This window comes from Calidris pugnax, unplaced genomic scaffold (genome assembly GCF_001431845.1).
Source record: "Calidris pugnax isolate Ruff unplaced genomic scaffold, ASM143184v1 scaffold55, whole genome shotgun sequence".
NCBI classification, from domain to species: domain Eukaryota; kingdom Metazoa; phylum Chordata; class Aves; order Charadriiformes; family Scolopacidae; genus Calidris; species Calidris pugnax.
The window spans coordinates 2,944,359-2,966,054 of NW_015090832.1; the positions used below are offsets into that span (position 1 = coordinate 2,944,359).

Here is a 21,696-nt window from a genome sequence, read left to right on the forward strand (position 1 = left end):
AGAATGCAAGGTTTAAAAAAATAACAAATGTTTATCATCAGCCCTTTAATAATTTCTGATATACAAGATAGGCTTCCACACCTGCTGAAAAGAAATTCTGGTCCATCCTATTTATCATCTCCACTTCCTCACCATAAGTCAAAGCAAATGTTGAGTCTGTCATTAAAAGGAATATTTAAGGGTGGAAGGTAGAAACGAGCACTTTATTTAAGACTCCTCTAACTCAAGATTTCTTTTGCAAACTTATAAGTGACAATCAAGCGGACTTTGATAAAGAAGAAATACATTTGATGTCTCTGATAGATAACACATCTCAGAGATAATGTCTCTGGAGTGACAGCTACAAAAATTTGGGTTTGATGCCCAGGTTACTTCAACAAATGCGAGTTTTCCTAGTACTCCAAAAGAACAAGATTAGATAAACTATGCAGGTAAGTTCTCTTGTTCTCTTATTTCAGGTGCTGTGGGTTTATTTTCTTTTTTTGCTTGACAGCCTTTCTTTTAGCAAGACACTGAAAGGAAGCTGAGAATTGCTCATCATCTTGAATAATAAAATGGCAACGCTCCTTTCAAATGTTTCCCTTCACAAAATTTCCAGAGATTATTTTCTTGAGTTGAGTTTCTTGTTCTCAATGGAGAAAGTGGCAATCAATGGAGAAAGTGGAAGCTCTTCTTAGGAAGATTGAAAGAAAAAAACAAAAAACCAAAAAAAAAAACCCACACCAAAGCCATTGGAATAGCAAACCTGGATCTACACAACAGAATTCCTACTTCCTCAGACGTTTTTGGAATAACAATCCCCTGGTATCACCCTGCTCTTCACATACCTTCTTGAGAGTTGTGCCAGGACATGAAAAGTGAGTGTAGAAAGCAGAACATACGTGTGAGTTGTACACACCGGAAAAATCACCCCAAAGGCATTGGAGCAAAACAATCCCTACCACTTATTCTTCACTTTGCAGTCCCAACCCCAAACTGATCACTGAGCAACTATGAAAAGCAGAATGATTCCATGTTTGCTTGATCCAGTCAAGCTGACTTTCCTTTGTTGCAGAGAAATTATATAAGAAACCCTCAGATTTTATATTTCAGAAATCAGTATTCACATTTCAAAAATCCACATTACTCTTCTCACTGATCAAATAACAATTTTGCTTTAAAACACTCCGAAATAAAAATAAATTGTTCTGCATCTTCAAATTTACTACAAGAACAATATCTCCTGTCTGAAGGAGGGAGAGAGATGAAAGCATCTAACTTTGCATTCTAGGTTATAGCTCTAAGTACAATTTAGAAAAAAAAAAAAGCTCCAAAGCCAGAGAAACATAGTATATAGCAAATAAAGCATTTAAAGAGAAATTATGTAGATTGTCTGAATGGGAAAATAAATCATACAATCTCCTGTTATGTACTGGACCATTAATACTCCACACAGATGAGCAGCAAGCCAGGTCCCTCCTGCATGTCTGGGCCACTGTGCTGTCCCCAGGAAGATTCCATTGCCTTTCCAACAGACAAGAAGCAGTACATGACTTCAGCAACCAGTTAAAAAGCAAACAAGTCTTTAAATGTCAAACCACAGTAATCACAAGTGCTTTTTTTTAATAAAAAAAAAAAACAAAACACCAACCCAAAACTAGGAGTATTTAAAATGAGACACTAATTCAGGATAATTGCCATCTGGTTTGGCATTTGAAAGCTGAGCCTCCTGCATCCAAGACTCATGTTATTTTCAGGGGAGACATCTCATTTGGGCAGGAAAGAAAAACAACTGGGTGACAGTCACAGCAGTTAACTCAACTGGGCTCAGGGGCTTTAAATGCTAGTAACAACCACTGGGATTAAAAAGAGTAAGTGCTGGATTTAGAGTTTAATGGGTGTCCTAAGTACTTTCAGATTTCTGGCACCACTTCAGGTGACACGGGCAATGTTAAGCTTGGTTAGAGAAGGAAGAAGGAGCCTCTGCAAGAAGCAGGACTGCTTCCATTTTACTCCTTCCTTCCTCACTTTTCGCTCAAGAATAGGTCAGATTAACAAAGGAAAATGAAGCAAATTTACAACAGAGACAGCTTGCAAAGTTACTGCAGGAAAATTTCAAAGTCATCAGAGAAACATCGAATCGAATTCCTCTTACAACTGCGAGAGAGGCAGACCTGGCACACGATTATCAAGGGCAACTTCACTTAACATCTTGTTACTTCCAGGTTTGTCTGCTCTTTTGTGTTGATTTTACTTCGAAAAAAGTATTGCAAGGAAAAAAAAAAATCACAACTGTCAACTTGCTTTTAACTAGAGAAGCAACCAGTCTCGCAGTACAAAATATTTACTTATTCATTCCCAAATAGAATTGGGTACAGGGAAATGACTAAAGCCTCGGTGAACCAGCAAGCATCATTTGTGATCTTTTTCCATATGCTGTCTAAGTCTGTATTGTTTATTCAGCTTCTGATACCCTCTGTTTGTCTCCTGATCTGTTTTAGAGGCTCCTGCTGTGGTTTGTTGAGCACCGTGGGACCGGGTCAGTGCTGGCACCAGCAGGGCTCTGCCTCGCTGAACCCACAGGCTCAGGGACCCCAATCTGCCGATCCCCTCGGGTCCCAGAGCCCACACCTCTTCTATTTGTGTGTGAAGCTCAGAAATGCCTGAAGGAACCCACATGTCAGACACCTGTCTGAGCCTCCGCTTCCATGATTCAATCTACATTCAAGATGTTTTGCTACAGAATTCAACAGAATCCAATGGATCTCATTGTACAGATTAATGTAACGAGTTCTCCCCACGGCTCCGGTGAGGATACACCAGGGTGCAGGGAGGGAAAATTGCAGGGACAATTGCCCCGATGCAGCCCCTGCTCACACGGTGCTGTTGCAGTAACACAATCATAGAATCATAGAATTGCCCAGGCCGGAAGGGACCTCCAAAGGCCATCTAGTCCGACCCCCCCGCAGTCAGCAGGGACACCCCCAACTAGACCAGGTTGCCCAGGGCCTCATCGAGCCTCTCCTTGAATATCTCCAGGGATGGGGCCTCAACCACCTCCCTGGGCAACCTGTTCCAGTGCTCCACCACCCTCACAGTAAAGAACTTTCTCCTCATCTCCAATCTAAATCTGTTCCCCTCCAGCTTGAAGCCATTGCCCCTCGTCCTGTCACTGCAGGCCTTTCTAAACAGGCTCTCCCCAGCCTTCCTGTAGGCTCCCTTCAGGTACTGGAAGGCTGCTATTAGGTCTCCCTGGAGCCTCCTCTTCTCCAGGCTGAACAACCCCAGCTCCCTCAGCCTGTCCTCGTAGCAGAGGTGCTCCATCCCCCTGATCATCCTTGTGGCCCTCCTCTGGACCTGCTCCATCAGGTCCATGTCCTTCTTATATTGAGGGCTCCAGACCTGCACACAATACTCCAGGTGAGGTCTCACCAGAGCAGAGTAAAGCAGAAGAATCACCTCTCTGGACCTGCTGGCAATAGATAATCATCCTCTCCCCGCTCCCAGCTCAGGCGCACAGGGCTCTGGAATAAAACCCAGTCATTACAGAGACACTAACAGACCTCTACATACAGAGGATTACATTCTTGTCACGTGTTCATGATTCCCTTTTTTCTGTAATACTTGTTTATACCTTACAAACGGCACATTGATACTACAGGGTAATAGCCCACGCAACTCAATTACATACCTGTAAAGTACAAGAAAGAAAAAAAAAAGAAGAAGTAAGATTCACCTGTTTAGATTTTGCTCTCGGGACATTAGGAGGAAACCTTTTCTGCTTAAGGTTCAGTAGAAGTAGGTTCTGACCCCAGCTCTCACATAACTTTTTGTTAGGGATGCTGACAATTTACAGAAGGCAAGTTACTTTATTTCCTCCCTCAGTTACCAGCTACAACAGGAACAATGTATATTGTTCATTTCCTTGCTTTTATTTGGCCTCTAATAGCAATGAGATCTTAAACTGGCATTAGGAGGCCAAAACCCTCAAAAGTTGCTTCTCTCTAGTTCACGAGTTTGCCTTTAGAATATTTAATTAAAAATAAAAAAAAAAAAAAGCAAAAATATTGGATAAGTCTTTTAATGTCTCCTGGAGCTGAAGCCATGAGAGTACCAATGCCCTCACATTCTGCTCTGCCAAAACCTCACTCAAGGTCTTCAGAATATAGTTTTCTTTAAAGCACAGGGGTCACAGGGCAAATGGCCACTCTCGCTACAAAACACAGGAGACAAATCTAGTTCCCCATGAAAGAAAACAACAAATTTACAACTAAACAATTACTTGTAGTATATTTCTCCTAAGCTCTCACCACACCAATGTTTTCAGTGACTTGAGGCAGATTGTTACACTGGTAAGAGATACAAACTGTCAGGAAACGACAAAAGGCAATTAGTAAATCACTATCTCTTTTGTAATCACTGATGAAACTTCCATTTTTTTATCCCCTACCGCTCATTCCCCCAAACAAGCAAGACATCACCTTGAAAATGAATGCAATTAATTATATTAGCTGAAGCTTTTAAAACAGAAGGGTTTCTCATTTACATTCCTGGCAGAAATTCAATAAGATTGCACTACTGTAATGTTGACTGACTGCTGTTGCAGTTATACCAGTATCTTGGAGGAAAAAAAATTAATGTTCATGATGAGATTTTTAGAGCTAAGTACTTTGAGCTGTTAAATATTCTGGAGTAAAGCTGCAGTGAAAAGACTACAGAAAATTTTACTGTGTGTTTACTGAAGCTGGAACCGTTTCCTTCACTTCTGCATCAAACTCTCCATTTACTTTTAGCTCATCAAAAATTAGCTTACGTGCCTGAACTAATTATTGAAGATGTCTACCAAACCTACAGTTTTCACCTATGCATCTGAACTTACTGTTTCTAAAAACATTATTATTTACAGTGATGTAAACAGCCAGGAAAAAATTTGGATCTCAGGTTACAGGATGAGGTAATGGCAGAAAAAAACAATTGCAAATTACATACACATTCTACAGCCCTATAAATCATTCTACTGCAGAATTATACTTATACCATAGATGCACAAGAAGTATCAGCTTTGGTCCAAGCACCCCCCCTGGACACAGGTACAAAAGGAAAGAGCTATATCTCTTAACTCAAACAAGGAGCCAGTCACACAGCCAAGATATTTGCAGGAGTAAGTGAATGTAAACTGAACGAAAAGACTTAAGTCCATGCCCTAAACCCACCTATTAGATACAGTCTGGGGTAGGCTCTAAGGTTGATAGAGTTTTTTCACATTCTCTACATTAAAGCAGACGTATGGAAGTACACGCACAAAATACACAGCAAAGTATTCGTGCTTGTAGAAAATTTGCCATAGCCCACCGAATTCTGTACAGGTTATTCAGGTATACATTTATGACCCCAATGCATGCTTCTCAGATTTCATTTCTGAACTTAAGAAAGCTTTAAATATATTTATCATCAAGTGAGATAATACTTATTGCCTTTACTTTTGGAATAATGAAAATGTATTCAGGAAAAGCAGGTAGGAGGATTAAGTCTGCTATCTGAAGGGAAAAAAAAAAAGTTAAGCATAGAGAGATGCAGAGTGACTATAAAAACCCTAGTGCCAGTCACGTTCCTTTAATTACAAGTAATAGGGGAGAAATCTTAGGCTGATTTTGATTTGAGCAAAGAGTGGATTTCAGATAGAAGTGTCAGTGGCTTCTCTTTTTCCACCGAAGATGGAGACTGAATGGAGTCCTCATGAAGGACTAGATGCAATGCCTTATTTTTAATATCAAAGGTATGAAGTTTTTATTTCAGAGGGAGGATGTTGGTGATTCACCTATTTCTTAAGTCTCTCTCAGACAAAAGGAAATAGAAGTCTAAAGAAATAGCTGATAGAATAGGAAAACCAAAATAATTCTCAGTATTACCTGTATCGGAAAGGCTCTCAGAGAGCAGTGTCTAGATCCAAACAAGAATTTCTGAGCAGTTCACACATGTCTTTGAGCCAATACCAAGATTTGAGATGAATGTTTTGATCTCTTTGCTTAGAGAAATGTCTAAGGGGCTAAATATAACCTAGACACTGCAGGCATGTGATGTGTTAGGTTTAGCATTGGGCCAGACCAGATGTGAAGCTGTAGTCTGGACCTGTACTCACCAGCTCAAAACAGGTGATGAGAAAGTCAGTTATCTGATTTAAATCACGTGTATGAAATTATAATATCTGTAAGATTATGCAACTTTGCAAAAATATATTTGAAGACAGAAGAAAGTCTGGAATGCAGGGAGTGAGATGGACTAAAGTTACCAACTTCACACATTCATAGCCTCCCAACATGTGTAAGAACTTTTTCTGTACTGTACATTATGACCCCCACTCAGTATTATCTCCCAGGCTACTGGTTCTCACCCTGTGTCTTACTCAGCACAGGGCAGCAGTGAAGTCTCTCAAGCACTATAAACACCAACTGTTACCTTGAATGGTCATGGACTCCTGCTGTACAGCTAAGAACATAGGACACAATCTCTGTAAATTAATCCCTAGTTATTTTTATTTTCCTGAAGACAGGCACATCTCTACCAAGCAGCCTGGACCACTACTGCATGGAAAAAGAACAAAAAATGTAAAGAGACAGGGCAGGCTGCTTATTCTACAGCTATTAGCTTACCTTGACGAGCTCATCAGCAAGATAAACTAAGATGGCAATCACATCAAAGCTGCAAGTATTTTGAAAATTATGTATGACTTTTATATTACTGTACATGGCTAAATAACACATCTGCCAGCACTATGCACCTTGTAGTACACCTCTATAGATCTCGTGGGAAGCCAGATCTCACATTGGGGATGCCCAATAGGGATGGAAGCAGAGACAGCAAACTCCAGTTAATGGACGGTTTGGAGAGGCTGAGGCACTGCCTGCAGGAGAAAGGTGGCAGGCTGTTGTAAAAGGGAGAGACGTGAAACTATTCTTAACATACTGGCAAACCTACACCACCTGGAAACTGCAGATTGAAGAATACAACAAACCCACCTCAGGGGAATATTAGCTTAAGAGTCATGAGGCTATAAATTATAGTGGATTTGGTTTTCAAGGGAGTGTCTAGTGGTAAATTTAGAATGACCACCAAACCCTGGAGATGCTTCCTTGCCTTATGTGTTAGAAGCTCAAATATTTGGGGAGAAAAAGGCTTCTTCTTCAAACACAGGATTGGAGCACACACTTTTCCCCCTTCTAACGGTTATACTTAAAGTTTTAAAAAAAAAAAAAAAAAGTCAAAATAGACAGTAGTACTGCAATTTCACAAATCAGACCAAATATGCCTCCTCACCCTGCCGAAATACTAAAGCATCAGAGGTAGAGAAAGCCCTATGTGTAACAGCTCTCACTTATTTTACAGTGAGTTACAGCTCATTTGGAGCAGCACACTAATTAATACAATCAGAGGCAAAAGTTTCAGAAATCTCCCAACAGCACACATTAGCATATACTGCCGAGAGACTTGATAAAGTTCAAAGCTTATCTTGTAGCCTGCACGCTCCATGTTTGCTCAGAGCAGCAGCTGGCCAAGTGATCTCCCTTCTTCTCAAAGAGCAAAATTAAATTAGATTAGATCATCTTCTTTCCCTTGTAGAATTAAGATTGTGCTATGAAAACAAGCAAATTAGCTTTTGAAATCCTGTTTCTCACTTAAAGGCTGCAAGGCTGAGGAATACTTTCTGTACCAACCCAGCAGAGCTGCCCCAGAGCGTGCATGTCCTGGCTGGCTGGCAGCCCGAGGGAAACAGCTTTACAGGTTTGTCTCTCACCGGACTTGAGGCTGAGAGTGACAGAGAAACCCGAGGGGTGAGGCCAAAGAAGAAAGGAACAAAGGAGAAAAGGAAAGGGACACAAGGTCTTTTCTCAAAGACGCACAGAAATGATGTGGCAAGAGCTGCAGCAGTTGAAAGATTTGAAAACTTCTTGGTTTGTTGCTGTGTAAAAGAGGGAAACTTAGTTCCCAGGCAAACTAGTATAAGGGACACAAATGTTCTATGAGAAGAAAAGCTCAGAACACAAGGAAAAAAAGTAAAAATGTAGGGAACAGGATTGTTTGGACTTGAAAGCTGGACTGAAGAACAACAAGCATTTATGGAAGGCAAATGGGACAGAGGGTGAAGAGTTTCAGTTCAGACATCACAGTGATGCCAGATGCCATGTAAAAATCAAACAAATACATAACAGTGAATGAAGTTCAAAGAGGGACATACAAATCAGATCCTATATTTAAACTCGAGTTTCTAGAGCTGAATCGCCGCACACAAGCTGCGAGGTCAGTTGGCACAGATGCACTTAAACAAGCTTATAAAAATGTGTCCCCATTAAATTACCATGCTGCAGCAATTAGACACACTCCAGAAGACCATCCTATGCAATCTGTTCTAGATGAACAGCTAATGAGAACTAAGCTAAAACACTTTTTTCTGGTTATGATTCCTCCTTTGAATATTCCCTTAACTGTGCTGCTAAACAACTTAAACCTATAAAACTGAAAAGGGGAAAGATATTTATCTGCTATGGACAGATGGAGCAGTAAAACTGGCCATGAGAACACACAGCAATAGCCAGGGTACATCTTCTCTCAGTCACCCTAGACCACATCAAATTTAGCAAGAAGTTAATTTAGCTTACAGTTTGGGTTTTTGTTGTTGTTGTTTTGTGGTTGGTTTGTTCTTGTTGTGTTTTGGTTTTTTTAATACCTTGATTATATCCTAGTTAGGCTGGAGGTGAGGGAGAAGGTGATTTGGGCTTTATTGCCAAGATTCTTCATAGCTTGATCTTCACTACCATAACTAGAGGGAATTATAAAATGAAGATGGGACTGTGAGAAAACGGAAATAGAAAAAAAAGTCTCAAACACATGGAAAACAAGAGGGATTGAGTGAAAGGGAATATATTTTTATTTAGTACCTGAATGGCGAGTAGCTAAGCCTAAGTTTATGGGGCAGACTGACTCATGAGAAGGTGTCACTAGCAATTATCCTGTGAAAATGTTAATCACACTCCTTAAAGTGTTACTAACTTGGGCGTTAAAGATGTGTGGTATAAAAGTAAATTTAAAAATGGAAGCGCTGCATAAGCTTTCAGTACATAAAACATTTGTTCTACAGCATCTTAAAATTAATCAGAGAAACAGCTCGGCTACTTTGTGGGTTTGAGATGGCAGGGACTTACCGCCTCCGAGGCAGCTCTTTCAGCCTGTTTCCACGCAGAGCTCACGCTGCTGAGTGCACCACGGGCACAGGGAAGGATGGATGGATAAAACACCCATTGCCATCCCAGCCTCACTCAGGCAACACCCATGCAAGGCAATAGATGGTATTTTCAAAGATCAAAGGGACGTGGTCAGATCTTTAGTGCTAAGCACAGTCTTGTTTTAGAAGAACTAGATGAACCAAGGAGGCACTTGGACACCTGAGCTGTGTTCCAGGTCTCCTATACTGCTTTCCTTAGAATAAGCTTCTAATCAACACTAACATTTCCTTCATATTACCCTCATGCTTGCACTGTAAATAAATCCAATGTAGAGTACCAGAAGAAAAAAAAAAAACATTTCCACAATTAGAAATATAAATCCTTTTTTCTATAGTGCCAGTGAAGCACCTTTGTCCTGTTTGCCCAAGGCCTAACCAAAGTATAAAGTGAAAATACTGCAAAAAAGGGCTTGACACCTCTCTGTAGTTACAGACATTATAGTAATAAAAAGCCAAGCATTTCTCAAGGTAAATGAGGGCCCAAAAGGACTTGTGTTACTGCATGAAATGTGAATTTCCTGTGAATCCCCTGTGACTTGGCTGGTGCCATTTTTACTGCAGCTGTTCATTCAATTGAGAGTTCACATCATGAAACACGACAGCAAGAAAAAGAGCCGATGAGAATTCAGTGGATACGGCTTTTCATTTGAAAAGATTCTCAAACACATACAATTGCTTTCTTTTCCTTAATTTTCAACATTCATAAACATAATTGCATTTATTTTTCTAGTCAATACAGAAAACAAGTGATAATTTGTAATATTACAACTTTCATCTCGAAGGAACACAACCACAACAGTTTCCACTCCCTTCTAAGAGGTGAGTGATATGGAGGAGGTTGGACTGCCTCAGCAGGAGACGCATACATTATATCTCCCCATGAGAGTATCTGAATATTGTTGCTATCAACCTCCTTTTGTACATGTATAAATGACTTTCAGGGAAGAAAGACTTATTTAAAGCCAGTGTTTTTCACAGGCCAAACTACATGCACTAAATACCTGATACTGGGAATAGCAAACACTAATATTTCCTAAGCATAAAAAAACCAAACTCTTCTTCCCCCCCCACAAATTCCCAATATCCACAGTTCTCAGTGGAGAATTTAATGCCTCGGTGGAACCAGTGAACAGAGGTTGTTCTTACCATTCCAACCAAACAAGCTGTATCCTGCTGTCTAAATCACAGAATCATCATGGTTGGACAGGACCTCTGAGATCACCAAGTCCAAGCATACACACACACGTGAAAAAAAATCCAACAATCTCGGGCACTAGAGCATGCCCTGAAGTGCCACGTCTACACGTTTCTTAAATCCCTCCAGGGATGGTGACTCCACCACCTCCCTGGGCAGGCTGGTCCAGTGCCTGACCACTCTCTCAGTAAAGTCATTCTTCCTGATATCTAATCTAAACCTCCCCTGCCCCAACTTCAGACCCTTTCCTCTGCTCCTGTCATGATTCCCTTGGGAGAAGAGGCCAACACACACCTCTCTCCACCCTCCTTTCAGGTAGTTGTAGAGGGCAATGAGGTCTCCCCTCAGCCTCCTCTTCTCCAAACTAAACATGCCCAGTTCCCTCAGCCTCTCCTCGTATGACTTGTTCTCCAGACCCCTCACCAGCTTGGTGGCTCTCCTCTGGACACGCTCCAGCACTTCAATGTCCTCCTTGTAGTGAGGGGCCCAGAACCAAACCCAGCCCTCAAGGTGAGGCCTCACCAGAGCCGAGTACAGAGGCATGATGACTTCCCTACTCCTGCTGGCCACGCTATTCCTGGTACAAGCCAGGATGCTGTTGGCCTTCTTGGCCACCCAGGCACACTGCTGGTTCATGTTAAGCCATCTGTCCAGGCCACTCTTCCCCAAGCCTGTAGCATTGCCTGGGGTTGGTGTAGCTGAAATGCAGGACCTGGCACTTGGCCTTATTGAAGACCTCATCCCATTGGCCTTGGCCCATCCATCCAACCTGTCCAATTCCCTCCGTAGAGCCTTCCTACCCTCAAGCAGATCAACAATCCCACTTAGTTTGGTGTCATCTGTGAACTTACTGAGGGTGCGCTCAATTTCCTCATCCAGATCATCAATAAAGATATTAAATAAGACTGGCCCCAAAACTGAGCCCCGAGGGATGCCACAAATAGTGAAGTATTTGACAATCTAGACCATGTACACTGCTCATTATGAATTTCCCATTCTGTTTATTTTTAAGTTAATTCTGTTAATTTTTAACTTCCTTAAGGTGGTGGAAAGACTTCCATTTATTTCACTATACGCTGAATCAGGCCTATGGTAAAGAAACAGCATTAGTTAAATAATTCAAAACACTAGAATTTTAGGGACTGTACAATAGCTTTGTACTCAAATGCTAAGAGTCTGTTAAGTGGTGTGACGGTTTTGTGATAGAACTTAAAAAAAAAAAGAAAAAATGAAGAAAGGAGAAAAAGTTCACTGGGAAAAACAAGACAAATGGGAAAAGAAGTAGTGCATTATCCAGAGAATTCACTGCAGCACAGTCTCCGTAAGAGATTATACCCAGTTTCCACTGAATTCAAGGAACTTCAGGAGAATTCCACTGACTATGTAAAGTAACTGCAAAAAGCTGAAAATTCATACAGACTGACTCAGCAAGACTCTACTATTAAAGCACAAGGGACTGAGCAACAGTCTTAACTACACTTTTTGCCTTACCTGTACTCCATCCAGCCTCTACTCTGCTTATTTAATGCTTCTGTTACTTGGATCGATTCTGAAGAGTAATCTTGCCTACTATTTCTTCAGCATTTCCTTTTGTAAAACCTTATCTGTCAGCATTTGTCTGTTCATTCCTACCTTCTTCCTTCGTTACTTTCTTGGATCGATTCTGAAGAGTAATCTTGCCTACTATTTCCTCAGCATTTCCTTTTGTAAAACCTTATCTGTCAGCATTTGTCTGTTCATTCCTACCTTCTTCCTTTTTTCAAACCTGGTCTGGCTTGACTTTGGCCATCTGTCCCACACAGGTTTTTCAGATCATTCTTCTCTTGAAACTTCTTTCCTGCTAGATTTCTCCACCTCTAGGTTGCTAACCAACCCCTCAGGATAAAGCAGAAATACCCAATGGAGAGGAGGTTGTGTGACAAATACCTTAAGCCTCTACATGCAATATTCCCTGATCCTGTCAATTCCTTCAATATCACTAGAATCTACCTATTCCTTCTAAAACATTTCTTTCTTTAGTACTTTAGCCACCGCTTTTCCTCTCTTCCTTAATATCCACTAGCCTCACATTTATCATTTTTCAGTATCCCATCTTCCCCAGAAAGACCCTCCCTATTCTTCGTTCTACCTATGCACCTTGTTTACTCATGTTTGTCCTTAGGCATGCTTCTTTTCTTGCTCTGAATACCTGCAAACAGGTATTAAATTATCAAGCTGACCCTTACTATAACAAGAATTTCCACAGAAATAAGTATTTAAAACAAAAGATCTTAGTCAAAGCTTGCTTTGTATTTTAGCCTTATTTCAATACAACCATATTTATTTCAACAGAATTTAAACTAGATTTCATCTATTGGAAAAAAACTCTCTTGTTTCTATCCCTCAAGAAGCTTTCTATCCCTCCAGAAGCTTTATAAGTTTTGATTGAGAAATGTTTTTCCATTGATGTGGCTATACAAATCCTTAACTTGGCTCTCAAACAAAAAACAGTTTTAACACACTTGGCATCTGGACAGCATGTCTTAATAGAGCCCAAAATAATAGATTACAAAATATGCAGACTGTGTGCTAAGATGCTGAAAGGCATCAGTTCCTGCGAGGGCCAACAGGTGCTGAGAAAAATTAATATGCTTCAGCACGGAAACCATGGAGGAAAACCTCATCCGCCTGTGAATGACTTTCCTGTCCTTTCTCCCAACGTGCTGCTGAATGATGTTGTGTCACTGCTTTGAACGTGTCATGGTCTCCCTAATGGTGATAATGGAAAGGTCCCGACATTCACAAACAGCTCTGTCTCTGACAGACATTCACAGAAGAGGATCAGAAACAGACTGACAACAGTTCAAATGTACCATTTTGTAACACATCAAGGTGCAGTAACTACATGTGTTCCCTACAGACAGCAATCCCTTCAGGGTCATTAAAAGGCTTTCCTAGAAGTCATTCTTTCTGATTCCTTTGATAACATTCTTTATCCCATGCATGTTCAGAGAAGGTTACCATCCTTGTGGCTAAGCTTGATGTCAGTACCAAAGCACCACCTACATCTAAGTGGAAGAATGCTTCTGCTAACCTCTCTCAGTGGCACAGGAAGAGACATTCTAGCTCACATTTACAGTATGAATGACAAAGTATTAAAAACTGAGATGTAATTTCCCTTCAGCAGAAGGCCTCTAGAGGGGTACATGTTCTTAATTAAATCAACTCCTCTTGCATCTTACATCATGCAATAGCTAGCTAACTACTTAGCTTTTAAGTGTGATATTCTTAATTTACAGGTCTGCAATTTTGCACATACTTGGATGAAATCATCCATTGCTATTTTTATTCCATCCAAAACTAGTAAGCCTAATTTCAAAAGAAAGGTCCTACTTGGTGTTAGAAAACAGAAACACAAGACAGAAAGCAGGTATTTGCTAAGAATCACTCTTAAGTCTAATTCCTTTAAGTTGTTACCTTTCTGAAATCAATTCTGTGCAAAAGAAGCAATTGCTCGTGGTCTCCATTGCTGGCTTTCCCTGCCTGAAGAAGCAAAATTGCGTACTAATGCAGGTCTGATTTAGTTACTGACAACCCAGACTCTGTATGAGATGGTCAAAAAATATGGGTGACAACATTCCTCTGAGGCACAGCTAAATCCTAATGCTGCGCTTTGAGCAGGCATTACAATCAGTTCTAGCGATGGCTCTGGGGGGCTTTACTGGATAGAGTAAGACAGAGCAATTAAAGTCTGTAGTGCAGAAGAAGTTCCCTCTAGTTGCTTGCAAGGCTACATTCCTCCAAAGCTATATGCATACATGGGCAAAAGTAGGACACCTGCCCAATAGTCTCAACATTCTCATGCCACCCGCTAAAATAAACCGAAGAAACTAAGCAATCAACCCTCAAAACTCAGGTTTGTTCTAAAATAAAGTTCTGGAAAAGGGGAGGAACTACCTACAACAGCAACTATAAGAAAGAACCCTAACGAAGCTGCATCGCAAACAGCAAAATAGAAGTGCACTGGGGAAAGTTCCCAGAGATCCCTTTCTGCTTAGACCTTAAAAGCTAAGAAATTACTTTGACTTCATTACTTATCCCCAGACTAATGTATTGACTTGTATGGAAGTGAAAGAGTGGGGAGAAGCATATTTGAGTCATTCTTAGTAATTTCCCCTGAAAAAAAAAAAAAAAATTTGGAGAAAAATGATATCCAGGCAGCCGAGCCAAATATCTTTCTCCCTCTCAGACAAAATTGGATCATGATTCATCATATACAGTCAAATTTTAATTTATTCCTTTAACAAGTTTGTTTGTGTATTTTCTTGTAAGCAAGAATTAATACACTCAGACACAGGAAAATGTTAATTTTATTGCACTGCCTTTCACATTTACAAACGTCGAGTCTAACTCCTGTTGGCATTCATAACAGCCTGAAGGGAAAAAGACAAATGTCTGACCTATGCACAGAGGTTCTCCGCAGAAGTTAACACTAACTTCAAATCAGTAATCTCCTGAAAAAAATCAAAGGATCCTACCCGTCTTCAGCTATCACCTTCCTCAAGGAAAGCTGGTTCGTAATTATTCATTCATGCTGTAAACTCCATAGTGTCACTCAACAAAAAAGGGAAGGTGACATAGGAAAGCATTTGGCCTATTAGACTAACATAAAACTTCACTCAGTTCACTGGAGTCCAAGAAGAATTTAGCCATCTGGTATTCAAATATACATCGTGTCTATGATGTTCACCCGCTAAATGAGCGGTTCACGAAGCAACACTAATGATGATAATCCTTCTGTTCTTTCAATGAGATGCTCAGAGAGCCCTCCAGTTACTGGAACAAAAGAACACACCCAATTACATGCGGGAGGAGTCCACATCCCCTATCTCGGCTACAAGAGAAATGAAAAATTCTGCTACAAATCCTCAGTGAGGTGGAGGAATGCATTCCAGGGACGTGATGAGTTGCACACACTACACAGCTCCTGAGCTGCATTCTCTTCACTGGGCCAGGCAATACAGACTGACATCAGAAAGCACCCAGAACCCATCTGTGCCTTAACCTTGCCAACCAGTACCTCAAAGTGTCCACCGTTAAGAGGATTCAGCACAGACTCCTCCTCCAAGTCCACGAGGGAAGATTATAGAGGAACTACATCTCTGAAGACCTGGGAGTGCTGCACCTCGTGTAGTTACCAGCCCTTTGGTACTACCCTGCCATAGGCTTCTGAAGCACCATAAACCAGTTTGAATTCTTGAGCTCAACTGTAAACAGGGGAGCCGCAAAGAAACTTCTGTGCACACTTCTGGTGCCACACTAGTTGTCGGCTACTTGATAAGCTTTACAGAAATACATACACAAAATCCATAAAACTATGTAACAGTGGCATTTTCCACAACTATTGCGCAATTTGCACTTGCTATGTAAGATACAAGTGCTGTAACTCCAGTTCTATATATCTAAGTAGATACTGTGTATTTAGGGATGAGCAAAACGTTTGGAACAAATTATAGTATTTAAACTTCTGTTTCCTAGGCAAACAGGACAGGGGGGGACGTCTACTGAGAATGCAATTCAGCAAGAAACAGGAGTGATATGGAGTGTGCCTATAGATATGTATCTATGTATATGTACACACACATACACAGTGTAAAGTAGCACCTACACCAAGTGCCAACTTACAGAGAGGAAAGGAAGCGAGCATCAGGCAGATGGGGACACATCTTCAGCCTCTGTGTGCTGATGGCTTCTCTGCTAATTTGGAAGAGGCAAACTTCAGACAAGCAAACTTAACACCAAGGAATGCTGCCGTAGAAAAGCCCGTGGCATGATGGGCTTTGTATTCAGTGTAGAATCATATTTAATACAATTAAAGTAATTACTGCAGTCTAGTCAGCCCTGGTTAAGTCTCCATTGGAGTTAATTAGCAAATAACAGTGAAATAGTCTGAACATGCAAGTGTTAAACGCTTTCATTATTAATATTATTCTTGCAACTGCTACAAGAGCAGGCAGGTCAAGGGTCCTTGGAATGCTGGATGTTGTAACATGGAAAATAAGGCCAGAATTTCTGTCTGGCCAGTTTAAGCACTACACATCTCCTACTAACCAAGTATCTGCCTCAAAACCACCAAAAAGTTCAAGTCCTACTTTACCCCCAAGCAAGTAACTTCTATGATCCAACACAAAATAAAGGGCCATGTCCATCTTAGATCATCTAATACCAGCCCATAAAGACCAAATATTTACAGAAAAGGGGGAAATAAAACGGCAAGGTGGAAACAGAGAGGGGCAGGAGAAATCTACTTCTTGTACTTAGGACTTGTATAACAAAAATAAAGTCTTGTGCCTCTCCAGAACTGTCACGCAGAATATTCAATCCCTGCTTAATAATACACTTTTAGGCAAATACCCGAAAAAGATAAGAAAGCAATGATTGAAGGCATAGGGTAGAGGGAAGGAAATGAGACATTGAATTAAGAAAGGTTAAAAGGATAGTCATGTTTAGTCCTGCAAAACAAAGACCTAACTGCACGCAACTATATAAATAAGGTTATAAAAGAGCAACCACTGATTATTCTCCCTATTCAAAGACGGAACAAAAAAACGATGAAACCATAAAAAGGAAAATGAAGGACTGAGAATCTTTATAACTCTGAGTAGAGCAAGCAGCCCAAAGGCTGTAGAATATCCATCGCTGAGGGTATTCAGGCTTAAGTAAACACCCATCTGTTAAAGAATATTTTGTTATAATCACTCCTGTTATTATGCAAGGAGGTGGAATGAGAGTCCCACCAAAGTCTGGGGATTGGATACCTACAATTCATTTCTTTCATGTTTTTGAAACATTTATTCAGAACAACAAACATCTGTTTCTTAATTCCCCAATTAACACTGTTTCCAGCCCTAAGGAATTAATCATAGAATTCATGGAAAACAGTTTATTTGCCAGCAATGGAGTAAAACAAATTGCCCACAAACTTCTACACTGCTAGCAAAGCGGCTTAATTGCTCCCCCTACCTCCACCCCTTCTTTTTTGGGCATTTTAATTTGAAAAATAGACTAGGCTAGAAAGTCGTCCCTGGGTAGAGACCTTTGCAGCCGTGTGTCAGCAGAGAATTACACAGCACTATAGACTCAGGTTCTCATTCATGGCCCTGACCTCCTTTGAAGAGCACTCTGAGATCTAACGATGAAAAGTACTGTAAAAAGTGCGAGATATTATCATTAGTATTCAGGAGGACAGAATTCTGTGGCTTGGTTGAATTCAAAGAGACCTGCTGATACTTATGAAAGCCGATACGTTTTAGAGAAGAAAATAGCTCTGACAGCACCATGAAGGTAGGCTGGCTGGGCAGGGTGGGGGCAGGCCATGCCTCCTGCCAATGCCTCCCAGCAGGCTGTGCTGCAGGCTCGCTCAGCATCCCTCAACCAACCTAATGCCCGCCCGCTTTTTCTTTTCCCCGTTGCCACAGTACAGTATTTTAATCTATTTATAGCCACAAAAACGAGGTAGTGTCTAAAATATCACCCTGATATAGAAGATTTGCATTATTGCGTGTGTTCTCAGAACCCTGGAACCCTAGTAGGGAACTACTGGAAAGAGTCCAGCGAAGGGCAACAAAGATGATTCAAGGATTGGAGCATCTCCCTTATGAAGAGACTGAGAGAGCTGGGACTCTTTAGTCTGGAGAAGAGAAGGCTGAGGGGAGACCTTATCAATGCCTACAAGTATCTCAAGGGAGGGTTGAAGGAGGAGGGAGCCAGACTCTTTTCAGTGGTTCCCAGTGAGAGGACGAGGGGCAACGGGCACAAGCTGGAACATAAGAGGTTCCACTCAAATATGAGGAGAAACTTCTTCACGGTGAGGGTGCCAGAGCCCTGGAACAGGCTGCCCAGGGAGGGTGTAGAGTCCCCTTCTCTGGAGATTTTCAAGCCCCACCTGGATGCTCCTGAGTAACATGCTCTGACAAGCTCTAGGCAATCCTGCTTCAGCAGGGGAGTTGGACTAGATGATCTCTATGGTCCCTTCCAACTCTAAAATTCAGTGAAATTCAGTGAAAACCCTATGCGTACTGGCACTCCTGGCGCCACTCTTGATGCTAAGGAGCTCTCCAGGCTACAGCTGGCCACCAGAAGATGCTTATGGCACAAATACCTGTGTGTTACTGTCTCTTACACCCTGCAGCTCAGTGGATTCACACCCTGCTACTTCCAGCCGCTGCGGAGAAATGACATGCAATGGAAAGTCAATCAGCATCACCAAATGTTCTAGCACTCTGCTTTTAAGGATGTCCCTGCTCGTAGGAGTGGAATGTGCTGTTCACCAGTTTATTCGCCTGCCTTTGCCACTAGATGAATTTTAAGTAAGCATCTATTCTCATAAAACAGAATTTCCATGAGTAACCAATGCAAACAACATGCACTACGATTCTATCTGGCAATGCAGCTCTCAATAAGAGCTCTAATATCTCTGCTGGCTTGGGGCAGTCTAATTGACCACTGTAATTTACTTCAAGGTTAACGTTATTTGGACAGCTCTTGAAAACATGTTTTTTACTAGAGCCTCCTGTACACATTTGCTGTGGTCGATCTCTTTCTACCTACTGATTTTGCCTATTGTTCTGTGTGAATAGTCCTACGACATCAATTAGTAACATGAGGAACTGTGTCATTTCCCCTTACACTCCTTAAAAATCTCTTTAGATAACATTTCTTTACCAGTGCATTCCAAGCTGATGGCTGCTTTACCTTTCCATCTTTCTACAATAAAGCTTTCTGCATTTCTTATTTGATGTCCTTATTAAATTTGCAGCTGCTCTAACATCTTTATATATTTATTAGTGCTACTAGACATCACGAAATGATATACTAAGGGAGAAAACACAGGCCTCCATTCAGTTTTAGAAGAGACAATCCTGAAAGCCTTATTAAAACTTACATTGTAGTTTTTGCATTAGTTTTATGTTTGTTTGGGGTTGGTTTATTTATTTATTTTACCATGCCATCCCAGACTGCTGTTTGTCTATCAGTTTCCCCATGGTTCCAGGGTACTTCAGATGACAATACACCTCTATATGGAGGCCAGGAAGATATTGACAAAGCATTGAACCCAATCAACCCAAGCCATGCAAGCCCTCCCAGTTATTCCTCGCTTTCCAAATGGTATCAAAACTGTGCACATCCCCATTCTTTCAGATTGCTCTGGGATCAGTTAATTCAACTGGGATCAGTTAATCTGTCACTAGCTAGGTCTTTCCCAGGGACAGGGAACAGGACACAAACTAAGTAGAAGCAGAGGAACCATAGAGATAAGATTGCCATCACTAAAAAATAACAAAAACAACATCCAGAACTATGAAATACGTTCTCACAGACAAGATCAAAAAACTGCAACTTTCACAATTAACTGCTTTGGGGATGCCATCGCCAAATCTAGTGCCACTAGGTGCTACACAGTTTGAAAGATCCCATTCCTAACAAATTCCTATCCAAACTGTAATTAAAAAAAACAACACACCAAACAAACAACTTAAACAACCTTTGGTGACAAGAGAACCCACAGCTAGGCTGGCATCTTGTGTGCTTGTTTTCTACTGACAAGGAGCACACAGGGATGAAGATGGGCTATCAATGGCTATGGCAGGGAGCTATTGTTCTATCAGCTCTACATGGAATCCTTAACAGGCAGCCAGCAATTACAAGCCTCTTCCTCCAGTAATTACAGGCCTAAGAATACCTCTTGAACAACATTATAGTCTGATTCTGCCACATAGTTCATGCTTCTCGAGCGCAATCCACTAACCAGAACAAATACTTCTTTTTTAGGACTGAAATCAAAGTCTTAACTGTCTGTTCATCTGTGTTTGCCATTGCATCCACAGCTTTAAAGGGGCTCGCGCTGCTATTTTAGGTGGCAAGAAACACAGACGAGCTATGATTTTTAGAAAATTCTTGTGTGCTGTCTTAAAACAATGTGAACAAAGCGTTCCACAACACTTTGATTAAAGCTAGAGAACTTATTGCCATATACACCCATGTACAACACAATGTCAATTTGCCACAAGACTCAAAACTACTAGAAATTACCATTACTATGAGCTCTTCTGAGAACGTTCCAAGTATCACACGGAAAACTACACTATTATTGGATGTTCCCAATATGTGTTAGCAAATTAGGTATTCTGCTAACTCATTCTGCTAGAAATGTTTTTCTTGTATATGAAAATTTCCCCAGCTGAAATCCCAGCCAAAGCAAGCACTAGCTACTACAGATAATTCTTTAGCAATTTTCTTGTCTTTCTTAGAATGAGAACTAAAAGCAGTCAGTTATAAGTCAAATGGTAACCGAAAGGTCCAATATTCCCAGACATTACAAAGCTCTACTTTTTCTGGCCTCTCAGACATGCATCTCCTGTGATAAGAGAGCTCTCTGATTCTGAAACATGCCAAAAGCTGGCCAAACTGGAATGTTATACTGAAATATTTTCTCTCTATGAAATGCAGGAGTAAAATAGAAATAAAGCGCATAAAAGGATTCAGCAAGGATATCAAAAGGTAAATGTTGTAAAAAGCCATCTCACACTTACTAATTCCATTGTCAGATGACTTTTGTGTTTAATCTTTTTATCACTGATTAAAATCTAAAATCCTACCCCATTGTTGTGGGTCCCCAGACCCAGTATACACCCATATAGAACTAACATTTGCTTTTTTCAAAGCATGATACCCCTCCCAGTTGCTGAGGCTTCTTACTCACCAGTTGGGACAGCAGGATCCATTGTTGGCTTTTCCCAGGTATTGATCTGCTCCCAGGTAAATCCATTGGTTCCCAAGGCCACGCTATAACCACAATTACTGTAGTGCTCATCAAATGAACAACCACCTAAAAACAAGAAAAAAAATAATAAATTCCTGTATTAATTATTTAGATCTCTTTATGGCAATTCATTTAATATTTTATACCCAAATACAAAGGTAAATGGAAAAAATGGAAAAATAAAATAAATTTCCTGCATATTAGATCTTGGGCAGGAGATAAGTTACGCTGAAAAATATTAACTTTCTGCCTTTTGTATCTTTTGGAAGCCTTTGTTTTCTTCACTCCATGCTACTGTCTATTAGATCAGCTCCCTTTATTTCAACCTTTTGTCTTTACGTTTTCAAGGAAAACAGCACATGCAGGAATATTTGTATTTGGGTCCCAGTAACTGATGCTTAATTACATAAACCTGCAAATCAGAAATTAAAAAAAAAAAAGGGG

At 40.7% G+C, this 21,696-nt stretch overlaps 1 protein-coding gene across 8 annotated transcripts in view; it reads right to left on the reverse strand.

The window, feature by feature from the left end:
* Positions 1 to 21,696, reverse strand: part of PTPRT (protein tyrosine phosphatase, receptor type, T) — a 481,241-nt gene that overhangs the window by 328,989 nt on the left and 130,556 nt on the right. For all 8 annotated transcript variants that reach the window (XM_014941276.1, XM_014941273.1, XM_014941274.1 and 5 more), the window contains exon 2: positions 21,193 to 21,318. In XM_014941276.1, the coding sequence (XP_014796762.1) occupies positions 21,193 to 21,318 (126 nt within the window). The remainder of the gene's footprint in view (positions 1 to 21,192; positions 21,319 to 21,696) is intronic.